Source organism: Sparus aurata, chromosome 10, assembly GCF_900880675.1.
Source record: "Sparus aurata chromosome 10, fSpaAur1.1, whole genome shotgun sequence".
Taxonomy (NCBI): Eukaryota; Metazoa; Chordata; class Actinopteri; order Spariformes; family Sparidae; genus Sparus; species Sparus aurata.
In genome coordinates, this window is record NC_044196.1 from 19,077,424 (window position 1) to 19,104,179 (window position 26,756).

The following is a 26,756-nucleotide window of genomic DNA, read 5'->3' on the forward strand; positions in this document are numbered from 1 at the left end:
CTTTTATTTGTGTCATTTTTGAGTACACAACGTGTTAATTCACCTCCCCAGAAACATCACCGGAGCAGAATGAAATAAAAAAAGTCAGTTTATGTTGTCAACAAGTCATTTTTATTATAAATACATGTTTGTAGCTCGACTGTCTCAAACTCTTTTACTCAGACACTGCAGAAAAAAAGAGTTAATGTGTGTAAAAATAGCCCTTCACTTCACTACACCTCGCCCTGACAGTATAAAACCTCTTCCCCCACATTAGTGAACATGGAAACATATTTTAATCTTTACTGCTAAATTTGCTTTGTTCTAATAGTAATATGATAAAAAATAACAAGGTTTCTATGGTCAGCAGTGCTTTTAGTTTCAAAGATGTTCTCCTGTCCACCTAAACAATTTAACCATAAAAATAATAATTGCCACCTTGCATTAAAATCAAAAAGGTATTACATGTATGTAATTTCACACAAGATGCTTGTTTTTAGATAATTAAATAACCATCTACTACAGCTGTGTAATAGAAACAGGTGTTCGTCAGGAGTGCATTAAAATGTTCCTTGAGTGAAATCTTGCCAACAACCACCCGGGCGCCATCATTCATGCATCATTAACATTATGACCGGTTGATGATTGACAGGCCGGAGAGCTGGCTGGCGTCCGGCTCAAGCCCAAATGTGATCATCCACTGAGGCCTTGTGGCGGCAGCGACTGTCCAGGATGAGTTCAGATTCTACATTTGTGCGTTTGAGTCTCCTGCAGGGGTGTTGAAGCCAATCATCTACTGATCCTTGTCCATTTCGGTCAGAACGGAGTAGCACACCTTCTGGATCAGCACACCGGATTTAGCTGAAAGAGGTGAGGACAGGAGGATAGTTAGGGCAACCTGTGCATCTGTTATTATCCTGAATCCAGCTGCAAACACTAAAAACAAAGTTTTAGCAAATAGCCTAGTGTTGGGGCCAAGCCTGGTGTAGCTGTTATATCTAGTTGAAGAATTAGCTGTGCTGTACTCTACCTGACTGAGCCATTTCTAGCACTCGTTTGCAGTAAAGTATGTTAGTCCTGCAAAAAATTCCCAGGGTGCACCGCAGTTCTCAGGAGCACCCCTTTTTTGAGGTGGCTTACTACCAAGAAGGTCAAGATCAACCCGTTTTACAAAAAAGTAGTATACAAGCAGTAGAAACAATGTAGATGTGATGATTGAGGCTTCAAGAGTCCTGAAAGTTTTGGTTTAGTTACCTTAAAAGTGTTAGAATTACCCCAAATATGAGAATAGATGATAATAATGATGATCCATAAATTATAAAATTATAAATATGAGATGTTTTAAATTCAGTTTTAGAGGTTTTACACAAAAAGTCAGATGACTTTGTAATCATTTTCAGAATCATGATCCAATCGGTGGATTAGGGATGAAAATGGCGTTTTCTCATGCATTTTTCTTTATAAAACAAAAGTATTTCATTGCATTTACAGTAAAAATTGACATAGAATACAAAGTCTAACTATACTACTATTTGATAGTAGTACTTTTACTATGAATGGACGTCTACTTTTTCCTTTAAAAAAATATCAAAAATATATTGTGTGTTTCTTGTTTGTGCCTGAAGGTACAAAAAGAAATGTTCTCAGTTGGGCCATTAAATATAAAAATACATTACATCAAAGCTTCAGGGTTCGGCCAATTCTTACCAATGAGGCTCCGTAGCCGCAGTGGTCTCTTGTGGGCCGGAGTGTAGCAGCAGAGGAAGTAAACAGGCACGCCAGACAGGGCGATGCCGATACCGATCAGGGAGTTTATGGTGTCACTGTAGAGCGGCACCACCACCAGGAAGACGGTGAGGAAACAGAAAATGATGGGGTAGAAGAGACTGAGCTGTGGGAGGAGAAGAAAATTAAAGAGAAGTGAGATGATGCTCCGAATTCCCACATTGACAACGAAATAAAGAAAGAAAGAAAGCAGGTCAACTCGATTTCCAGTACAACAACACTTAAATATTCTAACAGAGAGGCTGTGCCACATTTGTTTGCCGGATGTTATTAATTTGTAGCCTTATGATTGTTGATGTAGCAAAGCAATACACTTCCTGAATTGCTGAATCATCTTATTTTCATGTTAATGGAGTAAGAAAAAAATACAATTCCTGTCATTTACAGTTATTTTAGTATTAAAAGGTTTGGCACTTAAAGGAGATCTTTGTGGCTCCAGAGGGAACTGCACAAAGTAAATAAATATATAGCTGCCTCAAGTGATGTCATTTGAGTCAGCGTATTTTTGTTCTGGAGACTACAAGTCCAAAATAAGGGGTGTGGAGTAAAAAAGAAGCGAAGTTACAAGACTTTTAGGTATCGCTTGAGGCTACATTAGCCGCTACTAGCACAACACGCCAGAATCTCAGACTAAACACTTCCCACAAACTTGCATTGTGGGTAATGTAGGCGCAACGTTTTATCGATGTTCTCCTCCCTTCCGCTATCTGCGTGTTAGCTATGCGACACAACAATAACAACCAGAGCTAGCAAGCTACATGCTGAAAATGGCAACCTAGCCCAACCCTAATCTGGGCGTTAACAGCAAAAAACAGTAAACAAGCTAGTAGGTTTTAGCGGTTCTTTTCAGAGATTTAGCCAATTAAATGCAAAAGACATTACTTCCCTAGTGCTACAGAAGTGCTGCATCAAGTTAACACCATCCAAGACAATTGTGTTTGTGTTTTCCCATATAGCATTATGAGAATTGGTGCAGCCAGAATTTTCTAAGCAAGGCTAACTGCAAGCTGACAATGCGTTGCACCAACTGCAGTAGAAGTGGCTCACCTTCAGCGGTCTCTTTCTGTCCGGCTGCTTCCAGCGCAGGTACAGTTGCCCCAAAATGGACAGGCCGACGAAGAACCAGTAGCTGAAGCTGTAGTAGTTGATCAGCCTGAAGACGTCTTCAACACACAGGTATATCAGAGCCATGATGCCCTGCAGAGATGTGCAAAGAAAACATCTTAAGTCAGGCTGAAATGTGGGGAGAGTTGGGTTTTTTTTCTAAATACGCAACACATAGCAGCCAAATGGAAGTATAAGTGGATAAAAGATGATGGGTGCGACTGACGTTGAAGAGCAGGGCGGGGATGGGAGTGTAGTGGGTGACATGGATCATGCACAGGTAATCAGGCAGGTGGCCCTCTCTGGAGCCCACGAAGAACAGCCTTTTTTAGAGACAAAAAAACATGCAGCACAGCGGCGGTGAGCGAAAAACCAGTCAATGTGTGTTGATAGTCTCAGGAGTAAAGTGACTGAAAAACAAATATCCAATTGCGATCGCTCACCTAGAGGACGCCAGGATGGAGGCGTTGAGTCCTCCGAAACAGGAAAGAGCCACGGCCAAGGGAATGGTCCAGTTCATCACACCGAACACCTGGTCCGCAAATGTCTGGAAGGAGAAAATAAAACGGTGTCAAAGCTGCACTTGGAGAGCCGAAGTGAGGTCACGTGTTAAGCAATCGCACGCACTTACCACTGCTACGGCGTCACTGTCCAAGATTGAATTCATAGGGAGGATGGTGTAGTAGGCCACGTTGGTCAGGATGTAGATCACCGTCACTATGGGCATGGAGATGGCGATGGCCAGCGGCAGATTCCTGTAGTTCACCGGAACAAACAGCAGAGGGAAGCAGAAGAGGTGAGATGCAGGCTTCCTCCAGATTAGGGAGGCCGTGGGTCAAGATCAGCCTCGTGGGTGAGGGGAGGATGGGGATGGTCATAAGGTGGGGCTGCTTGTCACCTAATCTGCCTGGGAACTCTGGGAGAGGCTTGTGACCCAATCACATGTGTGGCCCTTCAGTGGTGGAATGTAACTAAGTACATTTAATCAGGTGCAGGATTTGAGGTACTTTCCTCTAGAGGCAAATATTGTAGTTTTTTTACTCCGTTACATTCGTCTGAGAGCTTGAGTTACGTCTCGGGTTACGACTGAATCACAAACTTTCTCGATCGGGTCAATTCGATCCAAATGGGAGACTCCTACTTCCATTCAGGTGCCGGTGGCTTTTACGCACTGGAACGAGAAAAAAAGGGACCTCCTCACCTCTCTGGGTTCTTGATCTCCTCTGTGACAAAGTTGAGGGTGTCCCATCCCGAGTAGGAGAACAGAGCCGAGTACAGAGCGAGAGCGATGTGTCCCGGATCCTGCGAGGAGCCCTCGAACAGGCCCTCGAAGTTCTGCGTGTGACCTGGAAAACAACGACGCAAACTGTTTGGTTAAGAATCAGTTTCCTAATCTCAGTCCGGTCATTTTTAAGCCGCAATTAAGATCATGATTCAGAGCATCTAGGCGTTGGATTTAGCAATATTTCAAGATATTATGGAAGGTTTAAAGGGGCTGTTCAACTCAAAATCATAACATAAGTAGTTTTTCGTTTTACCTGTAGTGCTATTTATCTGTCTATATTGTTTTTGATCTGGAAATATACGATCTGGATGGATAAATATCACAGCTAAGAGGAAAAGTGTATTTGGATTTGGGCACCTTGTCCGATCTTCACCAGGCCAGTGATGATGACGGCGATGAGAGCGATGACTTTGGCGTACGTGAAGAAGTCCTGGACTCTGGTGCCCCACTTCACATAGGCGCAGTTTACAAAGGTCAGCAAACCTAAAGGGAAGCGACCAGAGCACATCCATGAATATCACTCACACACACACACACACACACACAGAGAAACAAATCATGCTACAGTCTCAGTGGGTGACATTTGCTCTGTAAACTGTGAATGTGTGCCAGCATGTTTCCGCGTCAGAGCTCAGCGGATTTAAGGAAACGCTGCTGCTGACTCAAGCAGACTGGCTTGTTGTTTTTCAGATGAGGAAACAGCTGAGTGCAGCACATACAACCTCTCTCACACACACACACACGCACGCACACACACACGAACACAGGTACTGTCATGCCGGACTAAGTTCTAAAGCAATAAAGGGGCGTTGCGAAACAGCCACTGATCAGATGACCTTCTATAATTCTGCTTGACGTTGACTTGTGACCCACAGCCCGAGTGACTGATTGTAAAAAAGTCTAAACTGCTACTTTCCTCATTGACCTCGGTCACTTCGAGCAGCACTGATGTTCTTGGGAAAACATGTTTTCATGCATCTTTCTGTGACTCTCTCTGACCTCTTATCAGCACACGGCCCCCGAAGACTTCCAATAATCATTATGTCCAAACCCTTTTTCAAAGTAAAAGCACCCCTTGGCGCGTAAAATCTTCCTCCTGTTTACACAAATTCTCCTGCGAACCAGCTGAGCGCACAGATTTTATCAACAGTCGCGCTGAAGTTCATTCAAAAGAGGCTCCAGCTCACAGACTGCACCCTCCACCCTGACCTCCACATCACCCAGAGGTCCGAAGAAGACACCAAAACAGGATTACATCACCGCCCTCTCCTCCACGTTGACCACCGGAGCCGCAGTGAATCATAACACTATCCTCTTACAGCAAATTGACAGGTTCAGGATCATAACAAGTCCGCTCACAACAGGAGGCCCGGGTCAAAGACAACAGCACACAACGGGCCAGGCGGAGGCAACCAGCGATGAGTGATGAAGACGGAGACTCTGCCACACAGAAGTAGAGGCGTGGTGTGTTGATAGTGAAAGTTAAGAAGGGTGGGAGGTGCGAGATCAGGTTTAGGAGGCCGGCCGACTGGTAGTGGAGGTCGAACGCGGTCCAGCTGTGAAGTGAAACAGAGCTCCTCAAAGCTGCGAACTCACGTGCGGATTGTGAAGCTTTGACAACCGGGGCTCCAGATGTTGACGGGCTAAAATCCGTTCAATTTGTGTTATTGAGCACAAAGTAATTTGAGGAGATCCTCAAAAATATTATGCATTTCTTAGTCCCTCATCGGTCCTGTGATGCTGTTTTTCTGATTTCAAACTTCTAGGATTATTTTTGTCAAACTAATAGTTTCCCCGCTCCATGATTCAACTACAAATGTCAGTCATGTAAAGTTTCCGACTGACACAGCTGATGCGATGTGTATAGGACTCCTATTAGGTGGTAGGTCAGGATCTTAACTTAAAAGATAAAAATATGAGACAGCGAGTGAAAACATTTTGTCTTAGTGTGTCACACGTGCGAGATTGTGGGTCAACTTCATGATTAGGTCCCTAAAAAAACGAGGAAAGGCAATGGTTTTAAAGATAGTGAGTAAAAAATTATGACAACAATTTGAGCTATGAAGAAAAATAAGTGCAGTTTTTGAAGTTAAGACTTTGACTATCATTTTTAATTTTGCCTTACTAATAGCGCATTTGATTTGTTTTATCATGCGTACTCTTCAATGTTGTTGTTTTTGATTTTGTTGTCGTGAATGGTCTTCCGTACTTTTTGACCGACTTCCGACAAGACGTACATTTTCACGAGAAGTTCTGCTTTAATCTCTGGAAAATTATGATGCAAGGATGAACTTTTGTGACCGAAAATCTCATTTGAAAGGGGGATAAAACTGAGGTACGGATGGAGCGAAAAGTCTCCAGAGTGCGGATGTTTTTCAATAAGGCCTTCACAGCAGTGTGTTGAATCCTGTGCTGGGCTGTCAGTGGCCTGTCAGCCTCTCGGGTCAGAGTCTCGCTGCAGGGAAGGACTTTACCTCGCAGCTATCAGCACTCTCTATCCTCCTCCGAGCTCTGCTTATCGGTGCGTGGCACAAGTGTTGTGTGTGTTCATTCAGGCATGTCTTTCAGGTAGGTGGGAGGGTAAATGAGTTATCAAATTGCAAAAGGAGCACAATATGTCCTATATATTTATCAGGGCTTGTCTGAGAGATATTCCCTTCAGTCTTTAGGCTTCTTGTCCGGTTGCCTGAGTGTTGGTATTTCTCGGCCTCCGGGGGGGTTGTTGCTCGGTTGCCTCGGTGAGAAGTTTTGTGAATTTCTTGGAGCGATCTTGTTAGTTTGATTAACTCGGTTTGTCAGCTTTGCTCTTTCTCTGAGCCATTGTGCTCGAGTTACCTCGGCGATCTGGGCCGCGTCCATACATGAAGTTGAAGCACCTCTGCACTTATGAAGAGTCTCCCGCTGCTGCCGGCTCTGAAGCTCTGAGGTCGAGCAAAATATTTTTTCCGCTTACTTTCCCTAAATTGTCACACGAGTTCTAAGGGGTCGCCCAGTTCCTCTTTCGTCAGATGTCAGTGAGTCTTTCTGCTGATTTCAGCAGTTGGCGTCACCGTGTTTCACTTCTCTAGTCTACAAAGCTCACGTGCTCTCTTGAATATGGGAAACTAACTCAACTCTTTTCGCCACTTACTCACTTGTATACTGGCTCATCCTTCACTCGTTCTCTCATACACACTGCCACACACTCCAGATGTCTACTTACATATACAAGCAGCCGCCAGCAGCCTGTTGGCCAGGTACGGAGGTATACAGGTGGGGAAGACGGGCTGCACCATGTAGTTGGAGAACGTGATGGCGATGACGGCCTGGCTGGTCGGCTCGATGATCAGCAGCGACGTCCACAATCGGATGAAGGCCAGGAAAGGCCCGAAGGCCTCCAGGATGTAGGCGTAGGAGGCCCCCGACTTGGTGATGGTGGTCCCCAGCTCGGCGTAGCACAGGGCCCCGAAGACGGAGAAGATCCCTCCGACGGTCCACACCACCAGAGAGAGGCCGTAGGAGGCGCTGTGCATGAGGACGCCCTTGGGCGAGACGAAGATCCCCGAGCCGATCATGTTCCCCACGATGAGGCAGACCCCATTCACGAGGGAGATCTCCTTCTTCAGCTTCATTGACTCGTTGGAGCCTTCAGATTTCACAGATGGGGGGCCGCCACCGGGCGCCTCTTCTGTCGGGGCCGGGCTGTAGGACGCCATTGTTCGCTGATTTATTAAATGGGAAAAGCTATAAAATATCTCCCGCGCAGGATTTCAGTCACGAACGCCAAGCTTTTTCTCGCCTTGTTGTGAGACTGAGGACTTCAACTTTTTCTCCCAGTTATCTCTGATCGTCTCCTGCCATCTGTGGAGAAAACACACGAGAGAGAACAACACTCGTAAAGTGATGCCGTCACCATGGAGACTGATTACTCCGTCCTTGTTGATGTTTCACTCTGTTCAAATCTGGTCGAACGAAAGCATATTTCAATGCCCCAGGCGCTAACGTGGGTACAAACAAGCAAAAAAAAAAACCCACTAAAACAAAACAACACAAAATACCACAGTGGCAAAACACGCTGTTCGATTTGAGGGCGGTTTAGTGGATCGGAGAGCCATTAGGCCGCTCGGCAAATGGCCTTTTAAGGTTGAGTGTATTGACAGAGAGGGGGAGACGAGCAAACACGCCACATGCCTGAAAACACCAGCTCTTCATTAGTAACCATACGTCTTCGAGACAGCGACTGAGACACACACGTTTTGAATTCACAGCTTCCTAAGAATCCACCTACACACACACACACAGCAGGTGTCGACACAGCGGCTGGTCACGTGTTTTCTAAAGTTCACCCTCCTCAGCATGAATGGAGTTCGGGGCATGTCGGGCGGCGTGCTCATTCACCTTTTCTGCCTTACCGGCTTCAATGAGTCAGAGTCACTTTGCGTTAACAGGCTCAAAGTTGCCACAATCAGATGTACGACTTCAAATTCGGTAAAACATTAATGGAGTTTGGAATGAGAAAGGGTGCGGCAGTGATATCAAAGTGAAAATCTTTTCATTAAGAAAAGGTTGGAGTGATTTAAGGGTACAAAAAACAACAATAAAGCCTTCAGAATTTTGTGGCTAGAAATTGCAAATTTGGATTACAACTGTCGTTTGAAGGTGATTTCAAGGACTACCTTTGAGTTTCTCAGGTAACCCAGGTGACTTTTCACTCTCGAATTCCCCCCAGAACGTCTTTAGGAATGTGAAAGCGTTTTCTGACGAGCAGAGATTAATCCGACAACCAAGGACGACAAAAAAAACACACCTCTGAGCCTATTGATAGAAAAGAACAGTGTAAAAAATTGATCCCAAGATAGGGAACAGAAGACTTGAGGTAAGTAATTCAGCCGGCGAGATATACAGAAGGGTCGAGGACATGGAAGATAACCTGATATCAACGCGCACAATGACAGACCTTAACAAAGACTTATGATGAGGAGAAGGTAAGAGCGGCTGGGAAGTTCAGGTACCTTCAGGCGGCAGCAGCAGCAGCAAGCAGCAAGCAGCAGATCAGCAGCACGTGGGTTCAGGAAGGAGTGACTGCAAAAGGAGACAGTGAGACAGTAGATTCAGCCTTCCTGCATGTGATCAAACGCTCGCCGCAGACACCGAGAGGCGAGGCTCTCCCAGAAAAAGAGGGGAGTGCAAGGTCCAAAAGGACTTGCTGATAAGTAGCTCTTAGTGAGTTACTCAAGGTCACATCCTGGATTTCGAGAGAGAATAACCCTCAAGTGCTGAATGACTGAATCTGACACTGTACCGCCATGAGGGGGGTTCAGCTTCCTCTGCGTGAGTCTGAATCACACCTGAATCATTCACTTCATTGACGACTCTTTTGATTTGTTGAGCCTCTTTAGGTCAAAAGTTCAAGGAGGCAGATCAACAAGACAGCCAGGCAAGACAACACGTGGAATGATATTACAGGTTAATAACTGATAAATAGGCTCGACCCTGTGCTGTAAAAAAATAAAAATAACCCCGAGGGTATCAGTGCCTCATCAGCAGTCAGATACAGTGAGGCAGGAGCTTTTAAGCGAGGAGGAGGGGGGAGAGAGACTCACCTTTTCCAAGACGCGCTCCTGTCGCCTCCTGCGTGTCCGGATTGATCCCAAATAAAGTCAAACTCTGTCCACCTCTCCTCTCCTCTCCTCTCCGGCTCTCCCTCTGCCTCCACTCACCCCTCGTTGCCTCTGTCTCTCCCGCGGCAGCCAATAAGAAGCCTTCCTCCTCGCTCGTCTTCCTCCTCGCTTGTTTTGAAGGGCGCCCTGTTCCTCCTGCGCTGCTGATGTTGTTCATGTGGCTTTTATGCACTTCTGGTTTCTAACGCCTCGCTAAGGAAACGACTCAGACGAGCGGAGGGAGGGAGGGAGGGAGGAGGGGGGAGAGTAATTGCCTCGCATTGTGCCTCCTGAGTGAGTATCGCCGTGAGATTAAACGGTTTAATTAAATTATCGCGCTCGTCAGAGAGATCTTACTAACCTTATTAAACGTTTACAGGTGGACCTTTGATGGATGTTACGGGAAGGAAGGTTTGACAAATCAAAGTGCGTGATAAATGATTCGGATGTAACAGCAAAGCAACGAGTTAAGGATTTTATTTTATTTGTTATATTGTTATAATTAGAATAAACGAGGCGTTAAGACGCACATGTAAGCAGTGGCGTAAAGTAACAAAGTAAATACATGATGCTAGTTACTTTACACAGTCAAACGTTCCGAGCAAAATGTTATAAACAAATAATATAAGATGTATTTTAATTATTATAGATTAAGCTACACAGTTGTGAAGGACTGAAACTGCCAACAAAAAAAAATGGCTTAGTAAATTTAAAAGATTTATGTATGAAAAATGTCGCATTAAATGCATCCAAAATTTAAAAAAAATAATTAATGCAACATTTTATTTGATTTATTTTAAATGTTTCTGTATTCATGTAATGTTCCATTTAATTTATTCATTTATACATTTTCTGAAATGTATTTGTTTATTTATTCATCTCTTTCCCGCTTGCCTTTTGCAACACAGTTGGTAAAATAATGTATAAATATACATACATATATGAAAAAATGAAATGAAATTGTCCGACAATATATAGACTACATAAGCATATCAAAACACAACTGTCAATTTATGACACGTTTTAAAATGGATTCATGCTCATGTTTATTTATTTATTTTGATGTTTGATTTTGGCAGTTTCAGTCCTCCATACATAGGTAGGCTATACAGTATCTTTTTCCAGCTCCAACATCACCAAACAATGGCTAAAGTTACAGATTATAATCCAGTTGTATAATCTACATTATTCTGAAATGAGCTATTCTCCATTATGGGTACCTTCACTTTGATACTGGAAGTATATTTTGATACAGATACTTCTGTACTTCATTAAAGTCTTGAATGCAGGACTTCTACTTGTAACAAAGCATTCCTACACTGTGGCATTCATACTTTTACTTGAGTAAAATATTTGACCACTTCTTTCACAACTGACTACTGTGTATTATGTATGTTTAAGTAAGCCTCTGCTGATGTGACAGTGTCTGCATGTATAAATCTCTCTAGAAATCACTGTGGAAAGATAGAATGCAAGGGATGTGCTCACAAGAGTTTGATACATGTCAGGGAACTCAAATGTAACGAAATTGTAACACTAGCCTACAGTACCAGCACGAATGAAGTCAAACTGAATAAAAACACACAGGGGCCTGATACATTTATAAATAATATGCAGGATAAACAAAAATAATGATGAAATAATTGTGTCAGTGAAAAGTAGTGCAGAAAAATACTGACCATGTGCTGTCATAGTGTCTTACTTTGGTAGATGGATGACCAAACTGTGGCCCACAGCTCCCTCTTGTGGAGTTAAAAAGCGTTCCTCTGAAGTGGAATTTGTATTGACTTCAGCTTGCCTTCTCACCAACCCATCCAGGGTGATTTAACATTCCTGCAAAGTGTGTAGTTTTATTAACTGTGGGAGTCTTTATAAGATCAAGCTTTTACAAGTGAGACCTGCCAACAAATTAAGACTATTATAATTAAAAGTAGAATGTTAAAGTTCCTCAGCAGTGTTACACCTTGTTGAGATATTCGTGAATCCTTTTCAAACTCACATTAGGGGAATATATTAAGTATAAGTATATGATGGAGCTATTATCTCCTTTTAATATCCTCATAGTGGTGTTTAAATTCTGCCTATACATGTACAGCATGATAAAGGATACCTACAGTATTTTGTCCGCAAAAGCCACTCTCCTAACTGGTTTGTTCCACCAAAAGGCTTAATACAATTTGTGACTTTATGAGTTTTAAATGCTCATGAATCTAAATGTGAAATGCTGGTAAAACTCTATAAGCATTCTTAAGTGATGTATAAACATTTTCTTACCCTGAATTAACACTTGGTGACAATTGAACACTGATCATGAGGGAAACGTCAACTGAGATAATCACGAACATCATCGCATGAACGATTTGAAAAGGCATTATTTTCAAATTACAATTTAAATCAGATGTGTTTGAATGATACCAATTCCAAATTGAGGTGAATGAGGTTACCATCATCCTTTATTCAGGCAGGAACACCTTCTGATTTACGCTTACTGTTTGAAGATTCTGCGCATGATTGTTTTTCACAATGTTTTAGTGCAATTCAGGTTTGTATTTATAAGTTTAAATAACGTTTGATCATTATCGGGACAATATCATGAATCACAATTATTTTATTACATTTTCATATCGTACCATGCTTAGTTGGATGCAGCTATAACAATGTTTTAAGTGTTAATTAAGGTACTGTATTTATCATCAATCATAGCTTGAAGACATACTTTGTTTCATTACAGTTGTGTTATGCAGTATTCTCATTAATTATCTGTTTGTAGGCTAAACAGGCCTCCACTAATGGTTGCCCACAGGAGGTGTTGTTGTTGTCAACAAATACTATAATAATAAGAAATACTTATATCTGCTAATGACTAGATTATAAAGGATTATAAAGAATTTATTCATTTTTAGCTATATCAAGGTTATGTTTTTTACTCTAAAAAGGAGGCCTAGTGTATTCAACGCCCATTTCTGTGTTTTACTGATTTTGCTTTATAAACAAATATAAAAAGTCCTTAATGAAACAAATCATCAAGCAAATCATGAAGCAAAAAAAGCACTTATCTATATGATGATGGTCACATTGTGTGTGGCAGCTATAATTGCTAAAATCACTTTAATTAACGGCCAATGCTGGATGAACAACTTCTTTGTCTTCCTAGTGCTGATGTTGATTCTTCTCTGATTGAAGGCTAAATATGCACATCACACGACCTTTAACACCTCGAAATACTTTTGTCCTCTCTACTGAAGATGATTGATGTCTGCACAGAGTTAATTAATGCTCACTGATGAGTGATAAATGTGTTACAATTTGGTAAACATGATCGTCATCACACCTGTGGACTATTCACCTCCACCTCCCTATTTCTTATTTAAACTGAAAAGTATTAAAATGACTTTTCTTTTTCCTCCTCTTTCTTTTTTTTTGATTGAGACACGTCCCTTGTCGCCCACGGACGCATGTGGACAAACTTCTCACACATGGCTCCTTTCACTTCTTTTGTCCCTCTCCCTGCCCTGAGCATTCTTTTCATTGGTTACCGGTTGTCCTGGTTTCGGGAGCCACTGTAGGCTAAAAACTGGAGGGATTAAAGGCGGCCATTTTGGGGACAGCTGGGCCAGGTTGGTCCCGGTTGCCCCCTGTCCCGCTCCCAGTCACTCTGGGGGGAAGAGGGGTGGCATTGTGTGAGGATTAGAGCTTCCTGTGTGTCAGCTCATTACATGGGGTGGGGGGGTGAGGGGGGAGTACAGGGGTGAGGGGGTGAGCAGAAAGAGTGAGGGAGAGAAATGAAAGAGAAAATGAAAGAGAGTGCGTATGAAAGAGCGTATGACACAGAGAGAGGAGGGCAAGGCAGGGGGAGGGAGGGAGGGAGGGAGGTGGCGGCCTCTACAGCTGCACCCTCAATCACACTCATACAGGCTCTGATTATCCTTTTCACACATACATACACACACACACACACACACACACACACACACACACAGACACAGTGCTGGGGAACTGAAACATATTAAAAGACATTGAGGGCAAAAAAGAGGCAGAATCAGGGGACAGCGAGCCCAGCGCCCCAGACAAAGGATCCAGACACACCGAGAGCTGGAACAAACAAGCCAAAACTGACCAGCGCACATGCAGGCGCACACAGAATAAGAGTCATGCAAACAGAATACTTAAACAGATAAATTAATTCACAGGGACGGCTTAAACTGAACCCAGACACACACAAAAAAAAACTCACCCCAAGCCCGAAGAAACCACAGACAACCAACAAACAGGTCTCCTCTTCACATCCCCATTGTTTTATTTATCTTTTATACATCACATGGGAGGCATGGGAACATATTTTGTCATTGCTACAAAAAAGGGGTTACAAAGGGTAAAGCAAAGCACATAAACACTAAATTGGGCTAAGCAGGAATGCAGTGAGTGTAGATCATTTCTGCAGTAGCAGAAAACTCTCAAGTGCTTTGAGAGAGAGAGGAGAGCAGGGGGAAGAGGTCGGGAAAAGGAAAGACAAAGGAGGGGGAGTTACAACAGACAGGGCTCATCTTTGTTGTCAATTTGAACTCAGAGATAACAACAAGAATAACCGTTTACAATCATCATTATGAATCATTTGCTGCGGGCAAAGTTTACAGCTATAAGTACAAGGACTGTTCGCAAAAGTACTGATAATCGAACACAATCATCGTCATCATCATAATCATCAACATCATGGTTATCTCTAACACGTGTTTATTTAAGTAGATGTTTCGGTCGGAAGCACAGGACACAGTGCAACTCACAGTGCAACTCAGCACATCAGAAACATGCTTTCAGCAGCATGGCATTAAAAAAAGGAAAGAAGAAAGTAACAATAAAAAGGCATACAAATTTAACTGAGCTCATATTTACAAACATTGGCCATTACTAATTTTGGCCTGTTTTGGTATGGAGTTCATCTTGTAAGAATTCTGGACTGTCCTCTTATTCAAATCAGCTTATACAGTATGTGCTGAAACAGCTATCAGCCAAAAAGCGCCAACAATTAATTCTCATTGTGACAATGCTATGAAGTGTGTACAATAAGGCCTCACCGTGGTCTTTGAAATACAAAAATACATATCTAAAATACTACATTCACAAATCTCTCGTAATGTTACTACAATGTAACTACAATACAAACTAGATCTGCCTACTGCAAAAGGTAAACATGAATTAGAAGTAATTCTAGAAAACAAATGTCATTCTATTAAAAAAATACATTCCCTTGTCAGGACCCTTTAAAGACTGACTGCAGCCAGTTTAACAATGCTAACTCGTCTACACAGTAGCGTCCATAGGCTCGTCCGCCACACTAGAAACAACACTTTTTTGTGGAGGAGGATCTGTGCTGTCACCTTTCTCAGGGGATTTAGCCAATCCCTGCTTTTCCTCTTGTTGTCCTGGGTTTTTATTTGCTGAATGTGCACTGCGATCCTCCACAATGTCATTGTCATTGGTTTGAGCCTTGGAGGGGGTGTTGGTCAACGCTCCAGGGTGAGTTTTCATATGGCCCTGTGGAAGACACCACATAAATAAGATTTACTCAAAAGTGAAGGAGGATGACATACTCAACTGGACGTTTACTTTTGACTCAATTCACAGTTTCTTCAACTCTTACCTTAAGTCCGCTACGGCTGGCGTATGCCTTTCCACACTGGGAGCAGCTATAGGGTTTGTCGGAGCGAGGAGGCTGTGCAGGCAGTGCAGGTGCGGGGACAGAGGGCTCTGGGTCTTCTGAAGGCTTTTCTGGCCCTGCATTACTATCCTCTATTGGGGTGTCTTTCTCCAGCTCTGGATCCAGCACTGGTGGTGTGACAATCTCGCTCTTGCTTTTGCTTTGGGCAGCATCTCTCTCTGCAGCCTCCTGTGGTGCACTACCACATGCTTCCTCTACTTCAGGGGTAGCTTTGGGGCTGGCAGGTGGGGTGAGGGAAGGTAAGGGACTTACAGCTGGGGGTTCGGGATTCGAATCAGGACCTGTTGTGGGTTCATCCTTATTTACTCCTCTATGCGGGATATCATTTTCTACTTCAGGCTTTGAAACACAGAGAGAAAGAGGGGTGTCATCTGACTCTACATCTCCATTCACGACAGCTGAATGAGAACTAGCTATGGGTGCTTTGAAAGGGCTGGTGCTGCCCAGGTCAGCATGGGTCTCCTCCTCAGAGTTCATTGGGCTAACATCAGCTTGGGTGTTGTCTCCCAGACGCAGGGGGTCCTCGGCTCCCTCTGGGGGGGGATTACAGGTCAAGGGTGGGCTAACACTGGGTGTTGAGCGTTCGGATTCATCTGTCTTCACAGATGAGGCATCAGCAGCTGTGGATTGCTTAGAAGTGGACCCTGAGTTGAGAGCATCCATCGGAGGCTTGGAGTTTGTTGTTAAGGCCAGAGGGAGAAGTTGTTGGGCGTTAGATGGGGAGCCTATGGAGTCATTCTCGCCATCATCAAAGACGGCATTCTGTATTTCAGTGGCTTCTTCAGAAGGTATATCTTCATCTGGTGGTATTTGCCCTCCAAGGTGCAAGCGGATATGATGCTGAAGAACCAAGGCATTTGTGAACTTGCGTGGGCACAGTGGGCAGGAGTTCAAAGCACGTGAGTTGGCCGGTCTTGCACGGTGAGTGGCAAGGTGGGCCCTCAGGCTGCCCTTTGTGGAGAAGGAACGACCACACAGCTTGCAAGGGAAGGGGCGCTCTCCCAGATGTGTGGCCTGGTGCAAACGCAGAGCTCTAGGGCAGCTAAGGACACGAAGACACACTCCACACTGATTAGCAGCATGGGCAGTGGGCAGAGAAGGGGTAGTTGTAGTGCCAGAACCTGAGACTCCCTGGCTGGTCACCAGTCCAACAGCATTGGCACTTGGGCTCAGGCCAAGAGCAGCCAACATTTCCCTGCGATAGGCACTGGAGGTGGTGGACAGGTCTTGGCCTTGTGTGTCCCCATCAGGGGTATGTGAGGAGGTGGAGGCACCTCCATGTGGCTGCTTTTCAAGTTTCTGTACCAGGCGCTGCAACTTGGAAGTGTCTGAGGTCTGGGTGGAAGTGGTGGGAGAGGATGAAGAGGTTGAGGAAGTTGATGGTTTAGGGAAAGGTGGGAAAGGGAAGGGTAGCTGATGAGGTGAAGTGAGGTGGGAGGTGGAGGGGTGGCCTGGGGGCCGTAGAAGTGCAAGGTGGTGAGGGGAGGCACCTCCAGGGAAGAGAATCTTGGGGAGGTGTGCCAGTTGAGAGTATGGGGAGGTTGTATGGAGGGCAGAGTGGGGGGGTGTGTTTTCATCAAATCTTTGCTGCTTTGCTCCTTTGAACTGGCTGCCCATGGAGGAGGATGAGGATGAAGAGGATGGCAGTACAGTGCTAGATGCGCTGGCAGCAGCTGCAGCTGAGGCTCTGTTCAGCTGTAGCAGTGAATGGGCTGTGGACAGCAATGCCATGTCCACTGAGGGGGGCAGAGGTAGAGAGGAAGGCGAGGGCCGAGTGGACGTGCCAGACAGGAATCCTAAAGCCATGTTCTCTGTCATCCCAGGAATGCTTCCTTTTACTCCATTAAAGGACTCATCATCATCAGCACGCCGTTTTCTCCTTCTCTGGATGGCACCAGTTGGTGAGCTACTCTGTGTTTGCTCCGACAGTGCTGGGGGCAGCAGGGAGAGGGACAGCTCTGGGTTCTGCTCTCTGTGTCGCAGGAAATGGGCTTTGAGGTTCCCTCTGGTTGTAAAACGGCTCAAGCAGACTGGACACTGGTAGGGCCTTTCACCTGTATGCGACCTCAGATGGATCTGGAGTGATGAATCGCTGCTTAACACCTTTCCACAAAAACGGCACACATGTTGAGGGCGTCCTGCTGAGGAGGCAGATCCCAGAGATGAACTGGGCTGGAGATCCTGGGAATGGCTGGTGGTAGGAAGAGGAGGAGTTGGGAAACTGATACCGTTGCTATGACCAAATGAGGAGGTGTTTGAGGATTTTTCATGGAGGTAGCGTGGCGGTAGGCCCAGTGACAAGGACAGAGGGTGTAGGGAGGCAACAGAGGAGCTCATAGTGGATGAAATAGACGAGGAAGGTAATGAGGAAGAGGTAGAGGAGGATGGAGGTCTGCTGCCATTCACGTGTGAAGCACCTGTTTTTGAGACAGATGATTGGGGGAACAGGGAAGATGGTAGGCCAGTCAAAAGCGATGACGCCGTGGTGACTGGTGTTGCAGTAGAGGGGTGTGTTGGTGATGAAGATGCTGTACCTGTAGACTTCTGGTTGTCTGCACCATTGGCCTGTGTATTATTATCTTGGCCAAACACAGCTCCTCCAAGCCTTAGAACATGCCTACAGATCTCCTCAGTTATCTGCATCTGGTGGATTTGCCTCTGCTGTAAAACCCTCAGCTCCTCCAAGAGCACTGCCAGGGTCGGCGACACATGGATCTGTCCCTGCTGCCCTGGAGAGTTGGAGGCGTGCTGCTGACCTGGACTGGAGCTGTCACGATGAGGTGGCGCACACTGAGATGACGAGGATGAGGAAGAGGAGGAGGAGGTAGTGGTGGTGGCTGAGCTGCCCATCGGTGGGGAGGTCATGGTGGAGTGAGAGTTTCCTTGATGGGAGAGACTGTGGGAACCTGAGGTTTGACCGAGGGGAGGTGGTGAGTGAGTCTGGGATGACAGCGAGGGGTGAGGAAAGTCTGGGGAGAGGGAAGAGTGGGTGTTGGGGAGGGAGGTGGTGAAGGGGGCGATGTGGCTGGGCCAGTGAGGAGGAGGCGAGCTCTCGCTGGGTAAGGAGGGCGCGTGGAGCCCACCAGGGGATGGGCGAGGGGCCAGAGGTGGTTGGCAGTCTTGGAGAGAGGTGGGGGATGAGGAGGAGGACCCTGACGAAGTCACTTCTGAGCCAAGTGATGTTGATGGTGACTTCATGCCCAGGTGCTCATCTGTGGATTGACAAAATCAAAGAACAAGAGCTTTAAGAGATTTAAACTTAATTTACTTTTAGCTTGTTTCTTTGCATTATTGAACCCAGATAACCAGGTATGTGAACAGCGGGCTTCAGTTACAGAGTGTGTTTATTTCATTCCCTCCAGTTATTGTTTACTAATTAAGTTAGCAAATTTGTGTGCATACCAAAAGATCCTATTACGACTTCAAAAGAAATGGCCTTGAACAAAAAAATAAACAAGTGAAAGAAACTCGGCAGTCCATGAGTCTTTGTAATGTCTTGTCTCAATCTGTGCTCTCCGGAGCAAAACTCCTCAAACATCTTGCACACACAAAAAAGCTTACAGACCACCTTGCTGCTATGGCAACACATTTTAGAGGACAATGGGCATCACCAAGACAACCCATAACCCCTCTTAACCCACCCCCTCCCTACAGCAGTTGCGTCTTTCATCTCCCTATTCACCCTTCCCCCCTTACGTCACAGTGGAGGTCAAGGGTCAGGCCACGCTAAGGGTTCTGGGCACTGTCCGGACACTGTGATTGGTCAACTAATCTGACCTCTGCTGCTCAGGGGTCAAATTCTTTCAGAATCTTGAGCACAGAGTGAGAAAGAGTAAAAAGAAAAAGAAGGGGGGAGGGTAACAACAATGGAGAGACAAACTAACTATTCCCTCCTGGAGAGATATAGTGATGGAATGAAAGACTGTACCTCTGTGAAATTCCTTCCCTGTGACTCCTTAATAAACCTGAACGAGAAGGAAACTAAAAATAACTTCCCATGCTTATCTTTTTAATTTGTGGAAGTTTACCTGCAGAGACACTTAGGAGCATGCACTTGAAGCTATAACCCATTGCAACACACAACAAGTGTGAGAGCAATCTCTCTATCCCCTCTGAATCTTTTTTTTCTCATCCATCTGAGCACCCCCCCAAGTGCGGAGGGGTATACAGTCAATAGGGCTGGGGGGCGAGAAAGAGGGAGAAAGAGAGGGGAGGGAAGTATTAAGGAGGTGGAAAATGGGGGGAGAGGGGTGCATTAGGGAGAAAAGCATGGACGAGGAGCAAAAGAAGAAGAGAATAGAAGGGTGGAAGATTAATCTTTACCAAAAAACACTGCCTTCCCTTCCCCCCACCCATGCACCTTATTGTTAACAAATAAGAGAGTGCTCTATACTAATCAAAGACCTCCAGCAGTCAGCGCTGAGCAGCCTGTTGGTTTCCTAGAGGACAGACAGCACATGAAAATGGCCACAGATGTATGTTAGTTAATCCTCCTCTATTCACTTCACAGGGACAAGTTTATTGGCCCCGACCAAAGTGCCTCGGGCCTCCATTTAGTGGGGCCCATTACAGTGAATGACAAAGCAGGAGGGGTTTCTTTAGTTGACAAACTTAGATCTTAAACTTTTTTTGTCTGCTAAATCAGGTGCGTTTGTTGGAATGTGGCCATGCATAAATACATGTATTTAAAAAATGGCACAAATCAAGGCGAAAACTAACAATAACCACACAAATCGTGTTAATCCGAAATCCAAACTTTTGCCATTGAGGATTTAAAGCGAATTCCGCGTGCAGGGACGTGCGCCATTTGGGCTGCAGGACGTGTCGCCCTCTTTCAACAAATCCAAGACATAAATCGCATGCACACTTGTAAAAGATTTCTTTCTTTCCTCACCGTGAGATAGCAGCTTCGGGCCCCCCGGATCCGCGTTAACGAGATGCTGGGGTCGCTTCTGCTTCCGGCGTGACATGATTCACGGCGAGTCAGACAGAGAGGGGGGCATCGGTCGGTCGAATGGCACTAGGCACGTTTTTTTTGCGCACTTGGAAGCGCTCCTGAAACCATCCAAGCATCCAAAGTTGGAAAGTCGCACAAATCCCGCAACGAAAGGGATGTCCAGCAAATAAAATAAAAGGTGTAAGATCGCTTCTGGATGTAAAAAAAAAAACCCAAAACAAAGTTTGATGACAGAAAGTAAAAAAAAAAATCACAATAGGACATGTGTTTGGAAATCCGCAGGTCTGCGCCGTGTCATATGAAGCTGCCGTGAGTGCGTGTGTGTGGCTGTTTTCTAAAGTCTCCTCTCCCCCAAAAAACTTGTCCAATTTGCGCCCCTCCTCTCCCACTGCTGCCCCCGCTGCATGCACATACAGGGACACACACACAAACACACGCACACACACACACACACACACGCCACACACATTCACACACAGAACCACTCCTTGTTCTTCAATGATATTTGCATTTCAATGGCGTGTAACACACAGCCTCCCTGGTTCTCTCTTTCTCTTTCTCCCCCAGCTTTATTTTTTCTTTACACACTCTCGCAGCAGCTATAAACTTTCAATAAAACATGACAATTAGGTGTCAAAGCATGTGGGAGCCTAAAAACAAATCTAAATCTAAACGGGCGGCGGATTGCTAAAGATATAGACCTATGTTGTTGTTTCTTTCTTTCTTTCTTTCTTTCTTTCTTTTTTGGGTCAGAATAAAATCACCATGGGTCAAATTAAGACGCAATAACACGTCCAAAAAAAGGGATCAGGTGACCCATCAGTCAGGTGACATCTGTTTGTGCACCCCCAGGTGAACCGGCTCCTACTGTATAATTCTCGCCGAGGCGGGTTAATAATGTAATCATAGCCGTGGTAATTGGCTGGCAGGTGGTTTCCGTCGGCAAAGAGTCAGAAATCCGTCTTCCCAGCAGGACGAGGGGCGAGCAGGCGATATTTTTCTCCCCTTTGATTTTCATAGGGCCAATTATCAGCGCCGGTTGCAGTGCGTGGCCGCTGCGTACAAGTGGGGCCACACAGCCATTCCACATGCATGCATGTATTTCGTGTGTTATCGCCAAGCGCATAATACCCCCCCATCCCCTCCCTCCCTCCAACCCCCCCCTCCAAAAAAGCATCTTACACTGGAGCTCTATTTAAAAGGCAGAGAATAGATGGGAATCTTTGACAATGGCGTGCTGGACACAGTTGAGTGAGCATCTCCCCTCTCTCACTATGAACCCCCGGATCCACTGCCGCACAGCACAATGCCCCTCTTTCACCCCCCGCCTTTACTCCTGTACCACGTGGAGAAATGGATAAAAGAGAGAGAGAGGGAAAAAAGTGGGAGGAGGTGGTGGTGGTGGAGGACAAGGAAGAGGAGGGGGGGCTATATTTAAGTAGGTGTCTCACATTATGCACACATATCCACTCAGGGGCCGTGTGAGAAAACATGGCATTATTTTTGATGTGGGGAAGTCATTAAGCGTTTGACTTCATCCAGGTTCACTGATAAAATAAATGGGAAATGTTGAAGTCAAGTCAAAGTCCAGCTTGTTTTTAAAGTGACTCCTCAGATTCTTTACCCAACACTTCTTTACTTCAGCACCACACTGTAACAGGTGAAAGTCCTGTGTCAGAAATGTAGGGTGCAACTATGTAAGTGCAATCATAAATGTAATTGAATCAAATTATTAGGCTCTAAAATATCATGTCATAATCATATCATATAAATCAATTAAAAAAAACTATACAAAAAAATAGATTTTTGGCAGGTATATGGAGAAGGAAAGGTTTTGTTAGGGGTGTTCCCATTTATATATAAAACAGGTTGGCTGGTAAATAAACTGGGATTGATGTTTTTTTAGTGTAAACAAATGAAGGGTAGTTGTTTGTATCAGTTGTAAATAATATTTTTGAGAATTTGTTGAAATAATAATATGAGCTAAAAGAAGAAAGTACACGATATAGAAGTTTTACTACCTATTCCTTTTCAGACACTTGTTTGTTTTTATTGTGTTGTTTTACTTGTTGGTTAGAAATGAAGTCATTCATTCATTCAAGTAATAAGATAATTATGACTCATGCATTAAAGGTGCTGTTTCTAAGAAAAGTTGATGTTTGAGTCTCATTCCCAACTTGTCAAATGTTTGCTTTAAAGCAAAAGGGCAGTGCTGCATTCTCCCGAACAACTGCGGACTTTAAAATGTTTTAAAAGGTAAAATAATCAAATAAAATAAAATCATAAAATGGCTCTAGATAGCTTATCTGGTGCAATCCAAGAAATGTTATTTAAATTTTCACTGTGTCAAAAGTGTAATACACAAGTACAAGTACCTCACATTTGTAGTCTACTGAAGTACAGTACTTGAGTAAATATAGCCTCTACATAGCACTAGCACATAAAAAAATACTCCATTAAGTCAAAGTCCTTAATTCAAAATATCATTCAAGTGTAGTATAAGTAGTGATGACAATAAATAAATAAATAAATAATCAGTATGTAAATACCAAAAACAAACATATTTATATGTTTTGTAACTGTCTTGAGATCAGCCAATGAGATTACAGTATTACCGACAGCGTCACCTGTTGTCACCTGCTGAGTGAAGGACTAACTGGTAGGTTTGGTATTTTTCGAAATTCACCGGGAAAAAACGGGACAGAGGCGTTATCCCGTTAGGATGACGGTATCCGTTTGAGTTTAACAGAAACTGTAGTTTTTAAAAGTCAACGTTGTGTCTTTTAAAAGCAGCAGTTGAATAGAAAGCGGACAGGACGGTTTAGCCTGAGAGCTCATCACTTCACTTGCTAGCCTGCTAATGCTAACATTGACATTAAGCTAGCTACACCTAAACTGAAGCAAGCTACTTCCTCATTCTGTACAACCAAGTTTTTATATTTGAAGTAGCGTTATTTAATTCTTATTTATCTAGTGTTTACCTTGTTCATAATTTTAAATATCTAAGAAGACAAAATTAAAGGTAAGTGGAGGGTTAGCGTCACATTAAATTGTTCTCATAGTTTGAGGAGTTGGCTAATGTAACATTAACTACAGTGCTGCCAGTAAAATCTATGTGGGTTTATGAGCTAAACCACAGAAAACAAAAGCTTAAATGTTTTTGAAAGCCAGTTGTTGGCCTTGAAATTTGAAGTTTTACTAGAATACAACATCAAAATGTATGTTCCAGTTCTCAATTTTAGGATTAAAGAGGAATATAAGCCTGGTATCGATGCTAACCTGAGAAGAAAGGTGGGAAAGAAAATCTCATAAAATAGCTACATTCTTTCAGTACTCACACATACAAACGCATAAGAATTCCTTATCCCTGACTTGGTGACGCGGAATTCAGAAATTTCACCAAATAGGACCTTAAATACTTGAAACCTCCAAAAATAGGAACCCCACATAGAAGCTTGATCTGGCTGAAAGAGACTAGTTTAAAAGGCCCCGGATTCATTTTTATTTGCATTACACCGACACAGTCAAGGTCTTTCAAAATCAAAATATGTGTGATTGCTCTATATAGACTTGTGCTGATCTCCTTTATGGAAATATCCGTGTGCTTTCCGCAATCTAGGCCATGTCTCTCTGCGACGACACACTCCTGTGTAACTTCCCAAAGTGTCGGACCAAGCTGAACGGATTCGCCTGGGTCACGGCCTGCTCGCATGCTTTCTGCGAGCAGCACGGGTCCAGCGAGCTCAGCCGCTCCCCGGCCATCTGCCCGGCCTGCTCCTCTGCGCTGTCTGGGAAGCTGGACATTGTGAGGACGGAGCTGTCGCCCTCTGAGGAGTACAAAGCCATGGTGCTGGCAGGTCTGCGACCAGACATAGTGCTGGACATCAGTGGCCGGGCTCTGGCCTTCTGGAGCTATCAGGTCGAATATCTTTCTGTCTGTGTATGAGCAGTGCCAGTCGTCTCTCTGTCTGTGTCTGTGTAGCTGTCCTCTCTTTTCCTATAAAACACCCAGCCTGTCAGTCTCTTTGTAAACAGGTCCATCAGGAGCACATGTATCAAGAGTACAGTCTGTCGCGGGCCGAGGCACAGCTGAAGCAGATGGAGAAGGTGTTGACCCAGCAGAACCAGTGCAGAGAACTGGAGCTCACCGCCATGAAGGGGGAAATCGCCTCTCTGAAGAAAGTAAACGACAATCCTGAAATTCCACTGCCGATTCATAACCTCAGATTTGAAATGAAACCCTAAGACTGTCATGAAGTCCGAAAGTGATTTAGTCAGTCCTCTTTTGGTACAAAGAAAGATGTAAGAGTGTAAAATGGGCCTAAGGGGGGGAAGTGAGAAGGACAGGTCCATGCACATCATCTCTAATCCTTTCTTCATTGTAGATGATGAAGGAATAGAAATAGAGGTGTCAATCTCAGTATGTGTTCTCGATCGTCAAACCTACATGACAATTTCGATAGTTAGAAACGTGACTTCAGGAGAACATGTGGCAGTGTATAACACACTGTCCCTTTCAGGTGATGGAGGATTATAAGAGGAAGTACAGCGAAGTGTCCGAGAGGCTGATGGAGAGGAACAGGCAGTACCAGAAGCTACAAGGGCTGTATGACTCTCTGAGGCTGCGCAACATGGTAGTGGGTGTGGGGGAAAAAGACACGCTGCCACAACCGGGACCACATCAGAACTTCAACGCGGGTAAGAGCAACACGTTTACATGTTCTTTTAATAAACAGGGGCTCGGTCTGTACGTGCAGGATGTTTCACAATAAGAGACATGGATGGGGATTGTTAAAATGTATGAATGTCCTTTCATACTCACCAGCCTTTTGACTGCATTTGAAAATTGGAGTTGAATAGGAAGTATTATACTGTATATACCAACAGATCATTCTCCGTTGACAATTTTTGAGAATCTGTTCATTGTTTTAAGCGATTTATTAAGCAGAAATGTCAGGCATTTGCCTTTTATTGTAAGTTGGATTATTGACTGTGGAAATAATTAACAGCTGCAGGACAAAACGACGGGAAAGCAGGGAAATCTTATCGTGATTGTTACATGACACACAGATAGTGACAGCTGACCCTTCAGCTTGTCTTACAAAATGATTAACCTTTACTATGAAGTACAGTAGGAAGGTTTTCTGTTTGTCTGAGAACTGAATGGTTTTACTGAATCAGTTGTACCCACAGTGATTAATGACAATGGGAAGGAAGCACAGAGAGAGTGACGTTAAATAGCACAGAGGCACACACAGCTGTAGGTGTTTTGTCAAGAAGAGCTGGTCGTCAAGAAAGGACAGTGGGAGTAATGAGCTGATTGTCTATGTAAGGGAATTTGACTCTGTATAACAATGAGAGACATCCGTCTACCCCCTGCTTGTCACCCAGGGGTGACTCGGCAGGCGACTCCCCAGAGAAGCCCTCAGTTCCTCTCCATGAGCCACGATGGGGAAAGCAGATTCTTCTCCTGCCTGGAGGCAGACGGAGCCAAGACCTTCTTCCAGTTCAGCTCCCCCGCCAGGGAGAGAGGCCGGCCAATGATCAAGAAGCACTGAGATGGGAGCAGCTTTCATAGTGACTGTGAAACACTTAAATTAACAATATTTATTTAGATACAGTGCGTTAACAACATGTTCTGTTGTTCTAGTATTTATTTAGTTGTCAGCGTTTGGTGTGAGTGTATTATCGTCGTATTTTGTCGTCATTTAGAATACTATAAATTTGTTTTTTGCTAAATAAATAACAAGCACTGGACTGAAACTAGGAGTGAAATCGGATGGTCTATATTTAGTCACGGGCTCTACTGAAGGATACATTTGTATGGAAAAGTTCTTTGACAATATAAAGACAGTAAACTCACAGAGCGCGCTTTACAGTCCTACAGTATTACACCATAATAAGACCTTATAAACTTCGTTATACGCGCCGTGTGAACAATTTGATTTGTCGTGTTGTGCAAAGCAGAACACCGTTGGAATGTTTATTGTACAGTGATGTGGGCCATCCTCAACAACTGTCTCATCGTTGACTGTGTGTGTTAGGAAACACACACAGGCCCTGCACTTAATATTGTGAGTTTTTCACTGCATAATGAATGATGCACGTCAAATGTAAAAAATGAAAAACAAATAAAAGATTTAAAATGTTGAATAACAAAAACAGAAACAGGAATCCACAGATACAAAGATAACGTTCCATGATTTCAGACTCTTACTACGTCTTACGACTACTACTACTTACTACTTGTGAATACAGCATTTTGCATAGAGAATAATTAAATTCATCAAT

General features: G+C 44.2%; 3 protein-coding genes across 6 annotated transcripts; 1 reads left to right on the forward strand and 2 right to left on the reverse strand.

Annotated features, from left to right (window-relative positions):
• Positions 1-88: 88 nt before the first annotated feature.
• Positions 89-9,984, reverse strand: slc7a7 (solute carrier family 7 member 7). Of its 4 annotated transcripts, none has more exons than XM_030431441.1 (11): positions 9,736-9,984; positions 9,090-9,214; positions 7,356-7,993; positions 4,511-4,636; positions 4,070-4,214; positions 3,500-3,623; positions 3,312-3,415; positions 3,095-3,191; positions 2,812-2,961; positions 1,687-1,870; positions 89-840 (listed from the first exon to the last, which is right to left on the reverse strand). In XM_030431441.1, the coding sequence occupies exons 3-11, from the start codon at positions 7,846-7,848 to the stop codon at positions 773-775; spliced, it is 1,491 nt and encodes a 496-aa protein (XP_030287301.1). In that variant the 5' UTR covers positions 7,849-7,993; positions 9,090-9,214; positions 9,736-9,984; the 3' UTR covers positions 89-772. The 4 variants fall into 4 exon arrangements, with proteins under 4 accessions (XP_030287301.1, XP_030287300.1, XP_030287302.1 ...); XM_030431440.1 differs by having other exon boundaries at positions 9,145-9,214; positions 9,736-9,983; XM_030431442.1 differs by having other exon boundaries at positions 9,145-9,214; positions 9,853-9,975.
• Positions 9,985-14,064: 4,080 nt separating this feature from the next.
• Positions 14,065-20,848, reverse strand: si:ch211-212k18.5 (sal-like protein 2). The gene is made up of 3 exons (XM_030432065.1): positions 20,403-20,848; positions 15,431-18,720; positions 14,065-15,324 (listed from the first exon to the last, which is right to left on the reverse strand). The coding sequence occupies exons 1-3, from the start codon at positions 20,476-20,478 to the stop codon at positions 15,091-15,093; spliced, it is 3,600 nt and encodes a 1,199-aa protein (XP_030287925.1). The 5' UTR covers positions 20,479-20,848; the 3' UTR covers positions 14,065-15,090.
• A 2,290-nt stretch (positions 20,849-23,138) lies between these two features.
• On the forward strand, positions 23,139-26,234 carry ccnb1ip1 (cyclin B1 interacting protein 1). The gene is made up of 5 exons (XM_030430893.1): positions 23,139-23,487; positions 24,085-24,384; positions 24,501-24,647; positions 24,986-25,163; positions 25,857-26,234. The coding sequence occupies exons 2-5, from the start codon at positions 24,088-24,090 to the stop codon at positions 26,021-26,023; spliced, it is 789 nt and encodes a 262-aa protein (XP_030286753.1). The 5' UTR covers positions 23,139-23,487; positions 24,085-24,087; the 3' UTR covers positions 26,024-26,234.
• Positions 26,235-26,756: the final 522 nt, after the last annotated feature.

Bases quoted from the DNA above. Each gene is read 5' to 3' on its own strand.
- slc7a7 (XM_030431443.1), bottom strand. From the start codon at position 7,848: ATGGCGTCCTACAGCCCGGCCCCGACAGAAGAGGCGCCCGGTGGCGGC. The intron at 3,416-3,499 runs GTAAGTGCGTGC...TTCTCCTTCCAG, and splicing joins ACAGTGACGCCGTAGCAGTG to ACATTTGCGGACCAGGTGTT. The intron at 3,192-3,311 runs GTGAGCGATCGC...TCTCTAAAAAAG, and splicing joins TCCATCCTGGCGTCCTCTAG to GCTGTTCTTCGTGGGCTCCA.
- si:ch211-212k18.5 (XM_030432065.1), bottom strand. From the start codon at position 20,478: ATGTCACGCCGGAAGCAGAAGCGACCCCAGCATCTCGTTAACGCGGAT. The intron at 18,721-20,402 runs GTGAGGAAAGAA...GTCAATCCACAG, and splicing joins CCCGAAGCTGCTATCTCACG to ATGAGCACCTGGGCATGAAG. The intron at 15,325-15,430 runs GTAAGAGTTGAA...TGTCTTCCACAG, and splicing joins CCAGCCGTAGCGGACTTAAG to GGCCATATGAAAACTCACCC.
- ccnb1ip1 (XM_030430893.1), top strand. From the start codon at position 24,088: ATGTCTCTCTGCGACGACACACTCCTGTGTAACTTCCCAAAGTGTCGG. The intron at 24,385-24,500 runs GTCGAATATCTT...CTTTGTAAACAG, and splicing joins TGGCCTTCTGGAGCTATCAG to GTCCATCAGGAGCACATGTA. The intron at 24,648-24,985 runs GTAAACGACAAT...TGTCCCTTTCAG, and splicing joins AAATCGCCTCTCTGAAGAAA to GTGATGGAGGATTATAAGAG.